General features: G+C 50.5%; 1 protein-coding gene across 5 annotated transcripts; it reads left to right on the top strand.

Moving 5' to 3' along the window:
• On the top strand, positions 1-17860 carry ano5a (anoctamin 5a). 5 transcript variants are annotated; one of them, XM_086162852.1, is made up of 22 exons: positions 1-186; positions 2441-2505; positions 2970-3107; positions 3355-3396; positions 5970-6077; positions 7035-7103; positions 7204-7488; positions 7584-7703; positions 7834-7949; positions 8689-8823; positions 9951-10056; positions 10137-10194; positions 10759-10910; positions 12686-12760; positions 12930-13158; positions 13244-13422; positions 13492-13589; positions 15162-15292; positions 15389-15594; positions 15725-15918; positions 16624-16729; positions 16824-17860. In XM_086162852.1, exons 1-22 carry the CDS (start codon positions 117-119, stop codon positions 17049-17051), a joined length of 2910 nt encoding a protein of 969 aa, XP_086018978.1. In that variant the 5' UTR covers positions 1-116; the 3' UTR covers positions 17052-17860. The 5 variants fall into 5 exon arrangements, with proteins under 5 accessions (XP_086018978.1, XP_086018977.1, XP_086018980.1 ...); XM_086162851.1 differs by lacking the exon at positions 12686-12760 and adding an exon at positions 11118-11198; XM_086162854.1 differs by lacking the exons at positions 2970-3107; positions 3355-3396 and having other exon boundaries at positions 2-186.
• The last annotated feature ends 528 nt before the right edge of the window (positions 17861-18388 follow it).

Genomic DNA, 18388 nt, shown 5'->3' with positions numbered 1-18388 from the left:
GGGGCGGAGGGTATCGCGGCACCGAGAAAGTCTTGGAGGAGCCGTCGCAGTCAGAGGGAGCGCAGCGGAAGAGTTCGGTCGCCGGGGGAGGACGACGCGACTCTTAGCGGCTCAGCATGCACCGGATAACGGGGAGAACGGGAGCGGACAGCCTGATCGAGATGAGTCCGTCCGACTCTTATAATGGTGAGTAACTACTTCGGCCTCTGTTTGTGTGTGTGTGTGTGTGTGTGTGTGTGTGTGTGTGTGTGTGTGTGTGTGTGTGTGTGTGTGTGTGTGTGTGTGTGTGTGACTCAGCTCCTGCCCTGCATCCATGGCCGTTCACCTGAAGTCAAACGCACCAGATTTTTCAACAAAACAACAAAGTCGGATGAATTATTCCTTGCCCGAGAAGCTCTGAGCTCATCCAGGTCCTCATCCCAGGAGCACAGGGATGTGAGATGTTTAATAAGTGTTTAGTCTTTGTGGAGATGACTGTTCCTACAGGCTTGGTCCATGGAAACTGTGAGTTTACAGTCAGATCCTGACAGCTGGCCTACTCACTGGAAACCACACACTCTCTCTCTCACACACACACACACACACACACACACACACACACACACACACACACTCCGTCCAGCAGCCGTAGACCTTTAGTCCTGCTTTGCTTCTGCCTGAATTTACCTCACCTAGGAGACAGACGACTGCCCTTTGTCCATTTATGGACAGAAACCCTTCTCTGTAGAAACCAGAGAAAAGGTCTGGTTTTATCTGATGCCATTTAAAGTGTTAGAATTAAAGTCAAAGTCCTCACACTGCTCTGTGCGTCTAAGTGCTGGAGAAGAACTACTCAGTAGTTAGTCTTATCTCAGTGCTCCACATTTCACACTCACAGGCTCCTCTTCACTTCCACTCCTGATACCAACAGATCAGCCTGTAGAAATAACATCTTGAAGTTCCCCATCCTGGGAAAAACAACACGCTGGGAGCTTGGAAACACAAAAAAGCCAGGGACTTGGGACATCCCTTGGATGTCTTGTGGATGCTCGCATCGCACCCCTCTAGATTTTAGTTTTAGTATAGAATTGCAAATAGAAAAAAAGCATCAGATCTACAGCTTCCTGCTACAGGAAGGCAGAAAAAACCTACATTCTGTCAGAATGAAAACTGTAGCTGTTTGGTTTCAGATGTACCGGTCGGGAGACTGTTCTTGTCATTTGACCACAAAGAAAAAACGATCGGTGTGTCACTGACAAAGAGGAAATGTGCCCTCGCTGTCTCTGCGTGGGGCGGCTTGCGATGAGACAGAGACAAATGCGGCCTTGTGGCGCCCGTGCTGCGATCAGCTGCTCGCCCTCTCCAACAAAGCCTCCAACTGTGGAGGCGACCCTCCCCGGCCAAGGAGCCGAGGAGCCGAGGCTCGGCGCTCCAGCAGAAACAGGCGCTTTTGCGAGTCGCGGGTGGAATTTAGTGTGGAATACAATGCAGCAGATTGGCTCAAAGTCAGCGCCCTGAGTTTGCTAACCGACATTTAAGGGAGGTTAGGAATCCAAGGCTGATGTATCGTTACCCTGACATAATAAGAGCTATAAAGAGTGCCTCTGTGTTTTCTGAGAATCTACATTTGATTATACTGCTCTACATTTGCAGTGACGGATGAAATCTCTCCACCCTCGCCTTCAATGCGCTGGCAGCGACACGATTTTCCTGGAAATGAAATCGGCCTTTATGCAGAACAGTGCTTTACATTATTACTGCGTGGCTCTGTTTGCCTGGCGCAGCGGAGGCTTCTTGAGAAAAGCCGGGATTGAATCTGAGAAAATGCGGCGGAGCGCCACAGACCTGGGTTCCAGAGCTGGGTGGATTTCAGATCCTTAAGACTCGTTCTTGTAATAATAGACAGGGTTTACGTTTCATAAGGTTCCACTGCTTGTTTCAGGTCAGCGTGAGCACGCTTTCTGGGTTCAGCCTGGTCTAAATATAACCCCAGACCGTCAATTAGACTGGTTCTATTTAAAAACATGGCCCAGAGAAGCTGAAACAGCTTTTGACTTGTTTTTCACCCGGAAGACACAGACAATACTCAGCGATTTTCTTGTCGGGACATTTGCCTGTGTAAATCCACCGTGCCGACCCTTCCTGTGGTGGAGGAGCCCTGGCAGCACCCTCACCGAAATCCCGTTAAGTCATGCTCTCTGGCTCATGGGAGGGGAGGGGGTGTCCAAGTGGTGCACAAATATAGACCACAACAGCAGCCGGCGTAGCACGTCTCTTCTCTTTTGGCAGCTGTTCTCACAACACAAAAGTAAATTGCACCGCCAACAAACTCCCCCCCCCGACCGAAAAACCTCTCCAGGGTATCTCTTTGTTCTCTCACTATATTGCAACCGTTGCAACCTAAGGTTCATTTTTTTTATTCTTCAAACCCTCTTTGTTGTCCTGTGCTTCTCCCTGCCAGATGATATCAATGGGTACCACCAGCACACGTCGGCAAGCGCAGGAACCCTCCACGGCCAATCGGAGGTAAGGAGCAACAGCACAATATCAGCAGGGCTGGAAAAAAAGTGGATTATACACGTTGCCGTACATCTACCTCGCCTTCCAGATACATGTCGGTGTGTTTTATCATCTTCGGTAGAAGGAACAGCATTTCCATAATCAAGTAAAGTTTAGTGACGGTGCTGAGGACATTAGCAAAGTTAGCTGATCTCTGGATGCAGACAGAAAGGAAATGTCGCCTTTTTGCATAAAGAGCACAAAGAGCCTTGCTTTGCTTTTGTGACGAACTTTCAGGAATAATAATTTCACAGCAGTCATTGGTTGTTTATGGTTTTGTGGGTTTGTATCACTGGTAATTTGAATTTATCCAAGACAGAAATGAAGCTTGAAGTCTGAGCAACGTTCTCCAACGGAACCCTGCTCCTTCTTGTCAGTTTGTTCACAGTTAACCCCGATCCCTCTTGTCCCCCTCCCTCGCTGAATTCAAGTCTGTCCTCCGGCCCAAAGTGTGTGTTGACTCTTGTGAGTCTCTCAATGCCAGCCAGGCTTCGCTGGCCACGTCTGACCACAGTGACAGTCCTCAGTTTGAGACTCAACCTTTGGAGCGAATCGGTGCTCTGACGGGGGTAAGACACCGGTCCAGGGCTCGCTGTGTATGTGTGTGTGTGTGTGTGTGTGTGCGCGTGAACCCCACCTGAACCCCCCCAGCTCAGTTTAACCTGGGCAAGATCTGCGTCTCGCACACGTGACGCTTGTCATGCAGTGCTTTTTTTTTTTTTTTTTTTTTTTTTGAAGCATGGATCTATATAGTATGGAGCGCTGTGATACTCGAGGCTCCCCGTGACCTCACTCTCTACCCCGGTTTTTCCACAGTTCTCGAGAAAGCGGGGGCTATTCCTGAAGTTTCGTGCGAGGGTATGGCATGGTAAAACAGGCTTTTGTGATGTGATGCAACTCCCCGCGGAGTATGTCTGCCGCCTGATTGCCTTTCTGTTTTCTGACATGGGGGATGTGTGCCCAGGGCCGGACAGTGAGAGGATGCAGCTTTGTGCATTATGTTGAAAATCAATACACTCCTCTTAGCGCTGAACTAAGGATAGGTATTGCGGCTCGTTCTTTGCGCAAGGGCTAATGGGAACACGCCGGCATGAACTTCCAGCTGATGCATCGTAAGAGTCCATTAGAAATGGAAAAAGCTCTTTCCCTTTTCTCACCTGTGATGACCGTTCGCTCGGCTGACGAGCAGGAACAAACAAGCTGGTGTCAGGGCGTGATTAGAGAAAGGGCTCACCTGCGTGTGCACACATACACACCTGCTGGCGGTTTGCATGTGTGTTTGCACACACACGTTTGGGAATCAGGATAGTTTAATTACCCACAGTTTAACCTGCTCTGCCTGTCTTTTGCCATTCCCCATGTCTCATTCAACATCTAGTTTAGGTTAACTTTGCATGGTTTAAGAAATCCACACAAACCCCACACATGATAATAACAGAGCGCAGGGGAGGGGCAGAAAGTATTTGAGTCTGTCCTGTATTTTAGGTAAAGTGACAGCAAACGTTCTGTAGAACACGAGGGGAGGGCAAGGGGGAGGAAAAAAAAGCAAAGCCATGGGAATACAAAATGAAGCCTGGTGGACCTGTCAGATGGGCCGCGAACGTAAAAACCTCACTTGACATTATAGTTTATTTGCGACGTCACGGGACGTCAACATCTGAAGAGCGGGCGTGGAGATGTGGACAGCTGCCGAACGTGTAGCATGAAACGCAGTTTTCAAGGTTCTCTTCAGAAATAGAAAGGCTTTGAAAGTAATATTCGCGCCAAACCCCTCCTTCATTAAGATGAGAGACATCGCCCGGTGGTTAGGGCTTAGCGGTATACGTATACAGCCGTCGCAGCTCCGCTGAGCGAAGGCGGGCCAGGCGCGTCCAGTGAGCGCTCCATATGGACCATCTGTAATTACAGCAAATTAGAGAGTTTCTGCACAGAGACAGCAGCCACCGTGGCCATGGTCAGCCCGGGCTGATGTCTGAGGGGGGGGTTCATACGGGAACGTACATAATTTGCGGATAAGAAAACACGAGAAGGTTAAACCCGGGCACACGTGATGGTTTGCGAGAGAACCGTGTTTGTTTTAAGCTTGGCCTCCTGGCTCTGCTCCACACAGGAGCGCTCCGAACGCCCTCGGGCTGTGTGACGGAGGTTGATTTCCCGGGCCTCTCCTCCACCGGCTCGTCAGACGCGTTCGCCGTGTCGAGTCGAGTGGCTTTTTAATCCGAGCCTGTCTTCCTGAGGAGAGGACCGTGATGCCCACCCAGCCCGCCTCTCTGTGGGTTTTTGCTGTGCTCTTATTAGTTTGGCGAGCTCGCCGCCAACGGCTGCACAACCTCCTCTGCTGATGTCATCTTTCAGCAGACTCCTGGTTCCGCTCCCGCCTCCTTCCTCTGCCGGCTGGCTGTCTGAGCGAGTGAGGGCTTGTCCTGCGTGGTGCCGGTGGGACAGGCGGAGGGGAAGGGGGGTCTGCATGGAGCTGCTCGGGGCTGCAACAGCGTAGGACAAGAAGCTGTGAACTCAGGGTGAGGCGGTGCTCCCCGGACACAGGCAGATTTCATCAGACGGCCGGCCTTCCTGATGATGAGGGAGTGGGCCATGGAGGTAAATTGCTCTCCGCCCAGCGCGGTGGCTGAGACGGGTCGCCGTGCAGGACGCTCGAGTTCTCTGCAGTCCTGACCTGCAGTGGTGGCGGCGGCGGCGGCGGCGGTGGGGATGTGCGGCGTTGACATCGGGACGGAGCCCGGGGTTATTTTTAGCTCCCAGAACAGCTGAAGTCGGCACACGGCTCCGTCTCTCATTGAAGCCCGTGCATCCCCGGTGCAGCCCGTACACAAGGCCTGCAGCACCGGTCCTTAAAGAAGGAGCCGCTGTGTCGATATTTACTATTTATTATTGAACTCTAACTGTGTTTATTACCTAGGTAACGCTATGGGAACATTAACATGTAAGTCATGGTCTTGTGATAATGTGGTAGCGTGGACTCCTGTATCTTCTCACTGCAAAACACACTCCTGGCCTGAAATACCAGCAGGAAACTACTCAAAACAATGACAAGACTGGGATTTCTTTGATCATTTCTGATGAGAGGAAATACATTATTTGCATGACGAGTCAGTATTCTTACCCGCTTACGTGTGAGTTTGGACTAACCGGGTTTTCAATAGTCCAGGGTTTTTTTTTTCTCCCTTCTAAAAGGCCCAGGCCTGGACGCAGCTTAGATTAGATTTTGCCGCTATACTGCCCATCCTGTGTGAAACCTGAGCAGCATGTAATAGCTCTAGGGCTGGGTTTGTGTTTGGAGTGGAAACAAGACCTGACAACTGATGTGATGTGATGTGCTCGCTGCGGCCCATCTGCTGTTTTTCAAAGCGTCCAAGCGCCGATCCCTCACGCAGGCCCGTTCCTAACGTCGCCGCCGCTCTGTCTCCCGCCAGATCGACAAAAAGCAGCAGAGCAAAGACTCCGTGTTCTTCCGTGACGGGGTGCGGCGGATCGACTTTGTCCTGTCTTACACCGACGACAAAGATGGCGAGAAGAAGCAGGTAAGGTGTTTGAATCGCAGAGTCGGACCGAATGTCTTGAAATCTGAAAATACCACACTGGAGGAAAGAAAGGGCGACTGTTCTTGGATTATGTAGTGAAAAATGGCTCTTACAGGAAAGCCATTCTCCCCCCGAGGTCAGTGGGAATGGCTGCATTCCCTAAATACCACAGATCTGTTCTGAGGTTTGACCTGCAGGTGACTGTTGTTCATAGACTGCACAGATAATCCTCTTTTGGATTTTTCTGAGAAGGTCACTTCTCGCCAACGTCCGCCCACAACTCCAGCGGGTTCATTCAGCTTCTGCAGTATGAGGGCTCGACCCCGGTCGCCCGCCCACTCTAGTGGGCCGTCAGTCTTCACACCCGGCCGTTATAAACGCAAGGGTATGTGGCAGGTGGCCGCGGCTGTTCTTCCACAATGGAGTGTGTGTGAGTTTGTTAACATGTGTGTGTCACTCAGGAAGCGCAGATTTTCCCGGATGTTACTCACGTCTGGTGAGATACAGTGATGAGTCATGACAAAAGAGACCCTGGAGGAAATACAATCTCATCAGTGGAATATGAAAAAGGTTCAAATGTAACATTTTATAAAGTGCATTCATCAATTATTAAAAGTGCTTTTATTGTTACTTTAATAAAATATTTCATTGATCATAAACGGATTATTTTTTCAATGTAAATTCATTTAAAATATTTATGCCAGTCTGTGGCCACAAGAGGGCCGCAGAGAACCCATTCAGGCGACTTCCTGTGGTATTCAATCCGTCCATGACCTTCTCATTTTGGTACGTAAATCCCCCCGACTCACCTGACGTCCCTCTGGATACTTAAGGATCTTTCACGCTGCTCAGGTGGCAGGAGTGAATGTTGTCATTGTTTCACAGCGGCGGCACAGGGGGAGGGAACCGGCGTGACACAGAAGATGCACATTGGTTTTTTTTTTTCTTCCTCTGAAGGAGAGGAGGAAGGTATATGAGGCCAATCTGGAGAGCGTGGGTCTGGAGCTGGAGACAGAAGATAAAGCAGTAAGACCTCCTCCCCTTCAATCACAGATTTGATTGTCGCACAGTGAGGTGTTGGTGTTTCTTTTTTCTAAAAATGCTTCTTCCGCCTCTGGACCGCCAGGAGTCGGATGATGGGAAAACTTATTTCGTGAAGATCCACGCGCCGTGGGAAGTGCTGGCCACGTACGCGGACGTGCTGAAGATCAAGGTCCCGTTCAAAGCCAACGACATCCCCGAGCACAGCGAGATGCCCATGAACTGGCTCTCCACCCCGTTCCGGCTGCCGGACCACGTCATGCACCCGGAGCCGGACTACTTCACCGCCCCCTTCAGCAAGAGCAAATCCGACTTCTTCCTCATCGACGACAGGGACACCTTCTTCCCCCCGTCCACACGCAACAGGATCGTAAGGACGGCGCCTGTTTTACGTCCGTTGCGAAACGGTTGGACTGTGGTGCTCTAGCGAGCAGAGTAACCCCTGTGTGTGTCTTCTTGCCAAAGGTCTTCTACATCCTCTCCCGTTGTTCCTATATCGGCGACTCGTGCGGGGACAAAGACAAGAAGGGCATCAAAAGGCTCCTCAACAACGGCACCTACTCCGCTGCCTTCCCGCTGCACGACGTAAGCTTCGTTTGATGCCGTCTCTGCCAGATAGATATCGATACTGAAGGGAACTCTAGTATCCAGTAGCAGAAAACGAAGCAGCGCACTAAAAATATTTAAAAAAAGATGTGTTTTTGTGCGCACGCAGTGTAGGTATTGGACAAGATCGAGGGATGCCAACTGCGAAAGCGAGCGCTACAATCTGTACAAGTACTGGGCCGGATTCTTGTGTTTCTTCAAGGAGCAGCCCCTCAACCTGATAAGGTAATCCCTGGGAGGGGGAGTCCCTCACCTCTGGACAAGAAGCTTCCTGGTTCTGAACTTATGGGGAAATTCTTTCTCTTCTGATTCTTCACATTTTCTTTCCGTAGCTCCAAAAACAGCCAGCAGGTTTATTGAGGACTCTGAATTGACTACTGTAATTTCCGGACTATTGAGCGCTCCTGAATATAAGCCGCCCCGGCTACAAATAGCTAAATAAGTCTATGTCTATAAGCCGCACGTGTCCACGTTGTAGCATGATAAATTTACATTTTTTTTAACCTTTAATTAAATACATAGGGGTAACATCCACAAATACGTACTGGAAATGCTTTTTTCCGAACAGGGCCAGTCACACGGCTGATGAAAAAGATTGATAATAAATAGCAAGGAAAAGTGCATGCGTTTTCTATCCCAGCTTTTTCCTGCTCCAGCTATCGCTATCTCGGGCGTCCTCTTGTGCACGAAAACCGTTGAAGTCGTCTTCTTCGGTGTCAGAATTGAACGTCCTCAGAATTTCTCGCTCATTTCATCGGTCCGATGTGACGAGGCTAAATGTTTTGGGGGCATGAAGCTTGTTAGCCCAGAAAATACATAAAGTAGCAGCGTTGTTGTTTAAGCCGCAGTGTTCTAAGTGTGGAAAAAAAAAAAAGTAGTAGCTTATAGTCTGGAAATGACGGTAGTTGGATGTCGGTCTAGATTATGAATGGATGAATAATAATCGTGTCATCCCCTTCAACAGGAAGTACTACGGGGAGAAGATAGGTATTTATTTTGCATGGCTGGGGTTCTACACTGAGATGCTGCTGTTTGCCGCAGTCGTCGGGACACTTTGTTTCATCTACGGATTCCTGACCTACGACAACAACGAGTGGAGGTGAGATTCAGAGAGTCCTCAACTGTAATCACCTCAGTGACCACAGTAAGATGGGAGTTCAGAGTCCTTATGTCTGATTCAAAAGTCATTAAATTACACCACAACAGCCCCAAAGCACTCCGGTGTACATGTGGTGCCCATTTATCTGCAGGATGTAATGATTCTAAAGCAAATACTGAGCTAGCATGATCAGGGTCTAAATCTGTCCATGCACACAACCGCTGTCAAAGTCCTGCTGGCTTTGTGGACAATTTACTCAACTGTCCACTTTACCCAACAAGTCGCCATGGACAACATAGAGGTGGAAGCCGCCACAGCGTTCCAAGAATAATGAACATGGACAATCAGATGGGTTGAAGCAAAATATCTTCTTCCTACACTGTTTTGCCGTGTGAAAAATGTTCCTATGCGAGCCCTTGATACCCCTCTGGTGTAGCAGGCCAGAAGACCTTGGACCTCTTCGTCACTCCATTTCTTGCTGCTTCTCTCCATTTTGTCGCAAATAAAATGGCGCTCTGCATTCAGCGTGAAGTAAAGTGTACCCTCACTTTTTGCGGCTCACGTTGAGTCGTGTTGGAGAAGCCATCTCCTCCGAGAATGCGTGCCAGCAAAGGAGATATCGTATCATACTTATTTTATGAAATGAATTTTAGTTTAATTTTGCTATTTTTTTACCGTATTTTTTTTTTCTTAGGCTGGAATATGGGTATTTCATCACAAAAAAATGTTTCAGATACTGCAAAAAAAGCGCTAAAGAACGATAAATCACAAAAACCAAAAAAAAAAAAAAAAAAAAGATCCGCAAAGTAGCGATGGCGTGAAAGCCGGACCGTGAAGTAGCGAGGTTCCACTGTATCTGGTAATGGGCTTATGAGTTCCACCAATTACCTTTGAGTTCCTATGGAACCTTGATTCAGATTCGGCACTAAAATCATTCTATTAGCCGGAGGTCCACGGCCCTTGGTTCCTCTGCTATCCCAATGCACCAATGAACTTGTCTTGCTGCTGAGAAGTTTCCGGGATCTACAGAAAGTTCCTAGACTGTGAAAGCGGCTTTAGTTTGCTGTGGTAGGAGCCGCTGCAGCTTGGTCCATCCCGTCACGATGTTCATCTCTTTGTTGTTCCAGTAAGGAAATCTGCAACGAGGAAATCGGCGGCAAAATCGTCATGTGTCCGCTCTGCGACAAGAAGTGCGGCTACTGGAAGCTCAGCACGACGTGCAACTTTTCTTGGGTGAGCGTCCTTTCTGCGGGTCAAGAGTTGTTATTTTTAGAATCCCGCTTATTTTCCCGTATTTCTCTTTCTGTGAGCAGTCCCATCTGTTCGACAACGTGGGGACGGTGTTTTTCGCCATATTCATGGGGATCTGGGGTGAGTCACATCCTCCCTCTGCTGCCACCCGGCCGGGTTTCATCCACCTCGTACTTGCGGGTTTTCAGGGAAAACGTCTTGGTTCTCAGCGTAACGAGAAAACACTGTAAAATTGGTTGCTTTGAGAACGATAAGGAATGACCTGGAAATACCTGAGAGTAGACATTCAAACAACGTCAATGTGCAGGTAATGACTTGAACATTGGCTCAGAATTACAAAAAGAGCGCACAGTGGAACCTGAACTTCCGAGTGCATCAACTTAGGAGTTTTCGGAGATCCGAGGATCTAATTAGGAGCAAGGGGGACAAGCGTTTGGCACCGCCATATTATTGTTTTATACATCATTTATTTATAAAGTGCATTTTTATTAGCGGCACATTTTATTGATACACGAGCACTGCATATTTACAAATATCAGGAAACCAAACGTTGAAGATGTCAAGTTGGAAGTGCTTATCTGAGCGTGGTGCATCAGCAGGTGGACAGCAGAAGGCTAAATGTCCACCTCTTAAAGCAAAGCCGCCAAGCCAACTCGTCTCATAGATGTTGTCGCTTTCGTGCAGTGACGCTGTTCCTGGAGCTGTGGAAACGGCGGCAGGCCCGTCTGGAGTACGAGTGGGACCTGGTGGACTTCGAGGAGGAGCAGCAGCAGCTGCAGCTCCGCCCGGAGTACGAGACCAAGTGCACCAACCGCAGGATGAACCGTGTCACTCAGGTGACTGCGCGCTCGCGGAGAACGTTTTAACGACCCAGATGGTTCTGCTCTGCCGCACATGTAGTGGGATCGGGGAGGATTGTGGATCACCGAGGGGAAGTTCTCCTCTTTGATGATTTTAAAGATCTGGGCTTGGGGTAATGACAGGGCCGCACTGGACCCACGCAAACCCGACCGGCTGCTGTAACACGTCCCACCCATCCGTAGGAGCCGGAGTGGGTTCTTAACAGGACAGCCACAGATCTCTTGGGGAAAGTGTTGTTGTGCTGGGCCACGGTCATCCTCTGGGTAAGAGCTGGTCCGGCGTGGGGCCGTCTGCGTGAATAACACCCTCCCTGCAGAGACTCTTGAGGCGGGCAGTTTCCTCTCGGACTGCTCGGTCTTCTTTTTGCAGGCGCGTGGTCTCGATCCATGCTCTCCTGACGCCGTCTGCTCAGTGAAAGATACAGTGGTCCCTCGTTGATCGCGGGGGTCAGGTTCCAGAATCAGCCATCAACAAAAATCCACCGCCGTATTTTTATTCTATCATCTATGCATAATATTATGCATTTAAATTGATGAAAAGACAGGAGGCGGCGCTGGAGGTGGCAGAGATGAAGATGTTGAGGTTTTCTTTGGAAGGATCAGGAAAGAGTCCATCAGAGGGACAGCACATGTTAGATGTTTTGGAGAGAAGGTCAGAGAAGCCAGACTGAGATGGTTGGATCATGGACAAAGGAGGGATAGTGAATATATTGTTAAACACATGCTGGAATTGGACCAAAGAGAAGACTTATGGACATAGCGAGAAAGGTTATGAAGTTAGTCGGTGTGAGCGAGCAGGATCCAGAGAATAGGGTTAGACGGAGAGGGTTGATTTGCTGTGGCGACCCATGAAGGGAAAAGCTGAAAGGAAAAGAAGAATTTGTCACAGGGGTGCCGGACATGTATGACCCAGACAACGTGATGACTGAGAGGGTTTGGACATGAACGTTCCTGTGTTCATGGCTAAAAGGTTGGGTCGAAGGTTGCTGAAGGTGAAGCTGCCCGGCAAGAGGTCTAGAGAAAGACCAATGAGGAAAATTTATGGACGTAATGAAAGAGGATATGAAGTTGGTTGGTGTGAGAGAGGAGGATAGAAAGAATAGGGTTAGCTAGAGACGGTTAATTCACTGAAGGGGAAAGCCCAAAGGAGCAGAAGAAGTTATATACATATTTTAAAACTTCATGACCCTCCACACAATTGTAAACACTTCCTACCCTCTTAAACATACTTCATTTTAACAACATATAAAACTCAAATGAAGCTACAACAACTAGCTGTGCAGTATCGATGACGATGTCGAATGTACTGCACGGCTAGGAAGAGTGTTCCAGCACCTCTGAAGGTGGTGTAGCATCTTCTCCCTAGGCATAACTTTTACAACCCGTCAGGCCTCGCTCGATCGTATTTGCAAACGAAGCGTGTTGGGGTCGCATTCTTCGGCAAGCCGCTAAAGGTCTTTGGTGGCTCACAGGAGATGCAGAGCGACGGTCGCTGACGAATCAGAGGTTCAGGTCGCTTGCCACCTTAGAAAATGCTTATTTTACCACAAACATAAGGGAAATGCTAAACATATAAAAATATATGGCGAGCGAGCGCTGTATATCACATTACAGGTCAGGTGATGGCGGCAGCCTGCAGAACGGAGGCCGGCGGTGGCAAGAGGAAACCGAAAGCCCCGTGGAGCTTCTTCTCGGGGTGTAACAAACGTTTACTGACTCCTTTGTCCCTGCTTTGCTTGCTTACAACATAGGAAATGGAGCCTTACTTACCCATAACCAGCAAGTGTGCACGTACGTGTCTGTCCGGAGCCACTGTCCTGTTTTCGGTGAGCATAGACTTTTATTTCGAAGGGCACGCCTGTCTTTACGCTTCCGCCGCTTCGTCATCCCCGCCACCCCCGCCGCCGCTCGCGTGGTGTCGAGTTTTTGTGAGCGGCGATAGGGTTTTATTCTGCAGGTGTCTCTCACCTCGCTGTCCTCTCTCGGCTCTGAAAGATCTCCCTCATCATCGCCTGCATCATCGGCGTGATCGTGTACCGCCTGGCGGTGTACGCGGCCTTCGCCAGCATCATGAAGGACAGCCCCACCGCCCAGCTGGAGGTGGTGGGCCCGTACATCACGCCGCAGCTGGCCACCTCCGTCACCGCCTCCTGCATCAACTTCATCATCATCATGATCCTCAACCTCATGTACGAGCGGGTGGCCGTCTGGATCACCGACATGGGTGAGGCCGCGTTCGCCCGCCTTCCATCGCCGAGGCCGTTTTCTAACTAACCTCTCATCCGAACGCCGCCCGTTCCTCTCGGCAGAGATCCCGAAGACCCACCTGGAGTACGAGAACAAGCTGACGGTGAAGATGTTCCTCTTCCAGTTCGTCAACTACTACTCCTCCTGCTTCTACGTGGCCTTCTTCAAGGGCAAATTCGTCGGCCGCCCAGGGCAATACACCTACATGTTCGGGGAAGGGAGCAAACTGAGGAACGAAGAGGTACCAGAGCCGGAGATGTGACTCTGTTGACGGTGACGGTCCGAGCCTGACCTTCCCTCTGCCCGGCAGTGTGACCCCGGGGGCTGCCTGATCGAGCTCACCACCCAGCTGGTGATCGTGATGACCGGCAAACAGGTGTGGGGAAACATCCAGGAGGCGCTGGTGCCGTGAGTATCTCAACGCCGCGCCGTTTGGTGGAGGTTTTAACCTCGGATGACTTCCTGCACAGGCTGGTCTTCTCTAAGAGGCTCGGTGAGCCCCATTCTCTCTCTATCCCCACCAAGCTCCATGTTCTCCTTCGCTACATCCATATATCTTCTCACCGATCTTCCTCTAGACCTCCTGTCTGGCCGGTCCAACCTCAGCGTGCTTCTACCCGTATGTTCACCATCGCTCCTCTGTCCATGACTGATCCAAAACATCTACCTCGTGCTGTCCCTCTGGTGGACTCATTCCTGATCCTCTCCATCCTGAATGCCACTGTCTCCGACCCCTACAGCACCTCCGGTCTCACCACCACCTTCCGCACCTTTCATTCTGGTTGATTCCCCCCCCGACACTTTTCTCCACCCATTCCCAACCTTCTTGAACCCATTTCTCCACCTCTTTTCCAAATTCTCCATGGCTCTGGACTGTAGATCCCAAGCGCTTAACATCCTCCGCCTCCTTTATCTCCGAATAGAAAGCAGAATTTATCGGTCGCAAAAAGAAACGAATAGAGACGTGGCCGGTTCCTCCCCTGCAACTGACCATCTCTGGCCTTCTCACACTGATGTTTCTCTTTCCCTTCCCATGTAGATATACATGAATTCTCTCCAGAATGCTCCACATATGGAGTTGTTTGTTCAGACGAAAGGAGCGAAGACTAAACATGCGCCTCTCACGTGGTTCTCGTGGCCTCCTTCAGGGTCGGCTCCAGGCGCGTGCAAAACGCTGGATAAGCTATCAGAATTGTCTCACCATCGGGACACGCTGTCCGACGAGTGTAACACGGTCGGGGCAGAGGAACCAGCGTGACAGAGAAAACCCACACACTGACCCCAGATCTGATTAGAAGCAGGATGAGCGTTTGACACCATTATGGCCGCCTCTGTCCTTGAGGTGACGTTTAAAGACCGTTAGACTTGCCGCCGCCACTAGCTCGTCCAGAGATAATCATCAGAGCGTCGTCTGTGACAAGGCGGGAGATGTTTACGGGGATTTGGAGGAGGCGTCGTGAGTGTCATCAAAGCATTTAGCATAGCATTGTAGAGTGGAGCCTGTAAGTTAAGGATAAAGCAGCAGATGAATGAGAGCCCGTCTCCTTTTCATCCCATCTTCGAAACACGTAACAAAACCGGGGCTGTGACAGATTGAAAGCGTTTCCGTTCATTGCAATGGAGAAATTTAACGTGCTATATAAGCAAATTGATTTACGAGCTCAGCTCCTAAGTCAGGTTTATCCTGCACACGCGGCCTCTGAAGGCTGCAGCCTGTCCTCCAGCAGAGCGCCTCTCACCACGTTACATCGAGCTTCTGGAAACATCAGTTTCTCGCTGAGGATCGGCGCCGTCCGACACGGAGGAACTGACCTGGGTTCCATCTCCTGTTTAGGTTTGCTTAGAAAAACAAAACCCGTCCAGGCGCGGAGCTTTAAATCGCCGGCGCTGAAAGCATTCGACAAAATCCACGTTTCTGTCGTCGCTTCATAAAATCACCGCGCTTGAAAATAAAAAGTCCTCCTTTACTGCGTCTCCCAGGTGGCTGATGAACTGGTGGGGGAGCCGGAGAGCACGGAGCCACCCGGAGAGCCTGTACAGCCGCTGGGAGCAGGACCACGACCTGCAGGCCTTCGGACCGCTGGGCCTCTTCTACGAGTACCTGGAAATGGGTAAGAAAAATGTGAAACATGGAGATGACCGCTCCTGATCGAGGAGGTAGGTAGATCCTCCAGGCGGCCCACCGTCCCCTTCTACTCGCCCCCCAGTGATCCAGTTTGGATTCATCACGCTGTTCGTCGCCTCCTTCCCGCTGGCGCCGCTGCTGGCGCTCATCAACAACATCATCGAGGTGAGGGTGGACGCCTGGAAGCTCACCACGCAGTTCAGGCGGCCCGTGGCGGCCAAGGCCCACAGCATCGGAGCCTGGGAGGAGATCCTCAGCGGCATCGCCATCCTCTCCGTGGTTACCAACGTGAGTGGCGACGGCCGGCGGGGCGCGACCCAAAAGCAGTGTGACCCGACTCTTCGCTGGACCTGCTCCGAAAATCCACCGGTAAAGCTCCCGCTCGAGGGTTTATCTCCGATACTTCTCTCGCTCACAGGCCTTCATCGTGGCCTTCACCTCCGACATGATCCCTCGCCTGGTCTACATGTACGGCTACCAGCCCAACATGACCATGGAGGGCTACATCAACAACAGCCTGTCCGTCTTCAACATCTCCGAGTTCCCCCTGGCCAACCAGCCCGAGGACGGCGAGAACCCCTCCTGGTTCAACAGCTCCATCACAACCTGCAGGTGTGTGTATGTGTGTGTGTGTGTGTGTTCAGAAGATAAGATAAACCTTATTGTTCCCCATAGGGGAAATTCTTTTGTCAGAGCAGCGTAACGTTATAATATCAATAAATAGAGAAAAGACATCCACAATTGATAGACAGCAGAGTGAACAACAACAACATCAAGGATAAGAATGGACAACGAAATGGAAATAAAAACAGCAAGGCTGGAAATAGAAGACCGCAATGACAGCAACAAGGATAGGAACATGAACGGAGTGACAGTAGCGATGACAAAAATAAACAAAAAAAAAACATGATGCGAATGGATTGAGACCAACGAGGATAAAATAGACAATCGAGTGATCGTGCAAAATTAGTGGTAAACACGTCAAATAACAGTCTAGCTGACATGCCAGGACTCTGAATGGACCACAGGACACCTGCTGGAAGCAAAATCCACATCTCTGGTTGTTCAAAACTCACATTTCCTACAAAAGCAGCTTCCAAACAGGGATTCGACCGGCTGCAGTTCCCGTTTCGGCCACTAGATGTCGCCCTAACCCACCAGTCAGAAAGTACCGAGCTGATCTCCACATGCACTTCACTCAGTTATTCATGCGTTTTCAAACATTACGTGCGAAAACATCAATTTATAAACCCATTGGTGGTTTTATTTGTATCGGGTAGCTCCTTTCTGAGCTCCAATCCCGTGTGTTGTTCCCAGGTATCGTGATTACCGCTACCCTCCGGGCCACGAGAGGCAGTACATGCACACCATGCAGTTCTGGCACATCCTGGCCGCCAAGCTGGCCTTCGTCATCGTCATGGAGGTAACGGGACAGGCTTCCTAGCCTCGCATCTTCTCTCCGTCTGTCGTTTTAGAAGAACTGAGCATGTTCTCCCATGTTCTCCGACCTCCCAAAGCACGTGGTGTTTCTGGTCAAGTTCTTCATGGCGTGGATGATTCCGGACGTCCCCTCCGAAGTCAGAGCCCGGGTGAAGAGGGAGCGCTACCTGGTCCAGGAGTACCTGCACAACTACGAGGTGGAGAAGCTCAAAGTCCAGCTGTCCCACCTCAACGACGAGTGCACGTGCACGCCCACCATCTACCCGTCGCTGCCTACGCGCGAGGTGCTGTCCGAGTGCCTCTAGCCCCGCCCCCCGCCCGTGGACGACGACGGCGGCGGTCGCCCGGAGCTCCTCTCGGAGCTCTTCCCGGTCCTCAGTTCTCACCCCGCCGCCGCTCCACGCTCAAAAACGCGAACACTTGAATTCCCGTTTCCCGCTTCTCATTGCATCCCCGTGCAAGCGACCCAAGTCGTGGGGAAAATCGAATTTTACTGTCGGGGTTTGTGGGGGAGACTATTAGGCAGCTCCTCCTCCTCACATCCCCTCTGTTTTAAGTGCCAGTAGAAGAAAACCAAAGATCGATGGTTCAGTAATGATTAATCTGAAAAGTGTAAGGTCGTCCCGTGAGGAGGTTCTCTGAAGGTCATATGAAGGTTCTGGTTTTAATTCACTGCTGTTCCTGTTACCGTCAATGTGAGCTACGATGCCTTCTCGACGTGCCTCTGTTTACCAACGCCCCGGAGCCGTTCTTCTTCTTTTACCGTCTATTTTGCACACAGCACTTAACGGAGCGGCCTCCTGGCGGTCCGATCCGGGTCCGCTCCTCCGGTTCCGCCGTTTCTCCTCATGCCAACCTCAGTAAAAGTCAGACCTGTAGCGACAATCTCGGGTTAGTTCTGCTCGGCAGACGCCCAGGTAGTCCCATTACTTTAATTTAAAACAAAAATACGCGAAAAAGAAGCCGAAGATGAAGTTCCCTCCTGTGTTTTACGTTGTACTGTCTCCTCGGATTTGTCTTTTTTTTTTTTTTTTATGACTTCTTCTCACCTGCGTGTTGTTTTTTAACTCCATGTATCCGATCGCTAAGAATAAAGAACAGCAGAAGTCCTGCAGATGTTGGACCTCTTTTTTCGGATTTCAAACAAAAATAAAATCCTGTGGAGGTGGAGGTGTTGATGGTCCCTCGAGTGGCTTTGCTTGTTGGCACCGCGAAGAGGCGTGGACCTCCAGGGAACTCCAGGTTGGTAGGAGAAGATCTCCAGAAGTGTGAAACCTAGGCATATAAACAGAACCAGCTCCACCTCAAGATAAAGCCTCCTTCTGCCTGGACATCCAGGAGGGTCTCCTGGAGCTACAGCTCATGGGTGGACGTCCTTCCACGCTCCTCGACCTTCTCGCCCTGTGGTTCCACCTGCAGCTCCGGACCCCACTCCTCTCCCCAGAGCGCATGCGCGAACTCCTCTGCTTTTTCGGAATGTGGGGGGTGGGGGTGGGGGGACGCCGCCGTGCGCGGGAAACACGGGTTGTGCACGCCGCCGTGCGTTCGCGGTGTTTTCGGCCATAACAAAAATGTTCATCCCGTGGTTTTCCCACCTCCTTTATCTCCCACATCTCTCCACGGAAGATGGAGGGAGATGTGC

The sequence above is a fragment of the Fistularia commersonii genome, chromosome 17 (genome assembly GCF_037954325.1).
Source record: "Fistularia commersonii isolate RoL2024-O1a breed Wild chromosome 17, RoL_Fcom_v1.0, whole genome shotgun sequence".
NCBI classification, from domain to species: Eukaryota; Metazoa; Chordata; class Actinopteri; order Syngnathiformes; family Fistulariidae; genus Fistularia; species Fistularia commersonii.
The sequence above is the reverse complement of the archived record's forward strand: the minus strand, read 5'-3'. Positions and strand labels throughout refer to the sequence as shown.

What these genes read in the sequence shown, in the direction of transcription:
- ano5a (XM_086162851.1), top strand. Translation starts at nt 117, where the DNA reads ATGCACCGGATAACGGGGAGAACGGGAGCGGACAGCCTGATCGAGATG. An exon ending in TCCGTCCGACTCTTATAATG is followed by an intron (nt 187 to 2,440) that starts GTGAGTAACTAC and finishes TCTCCCTGCCAG; the next exon opens with ATGATATCAATGGGTACCAC. An exon ending in CTACGAGTACCTGGAAATGG is followed by an intron (nt 15,293 to 15,388) that starts GTAAGAAAAATG and finishes CTCGCCCCCCAG; the next exon opens with TGATCCAGTTTGGATTCATC.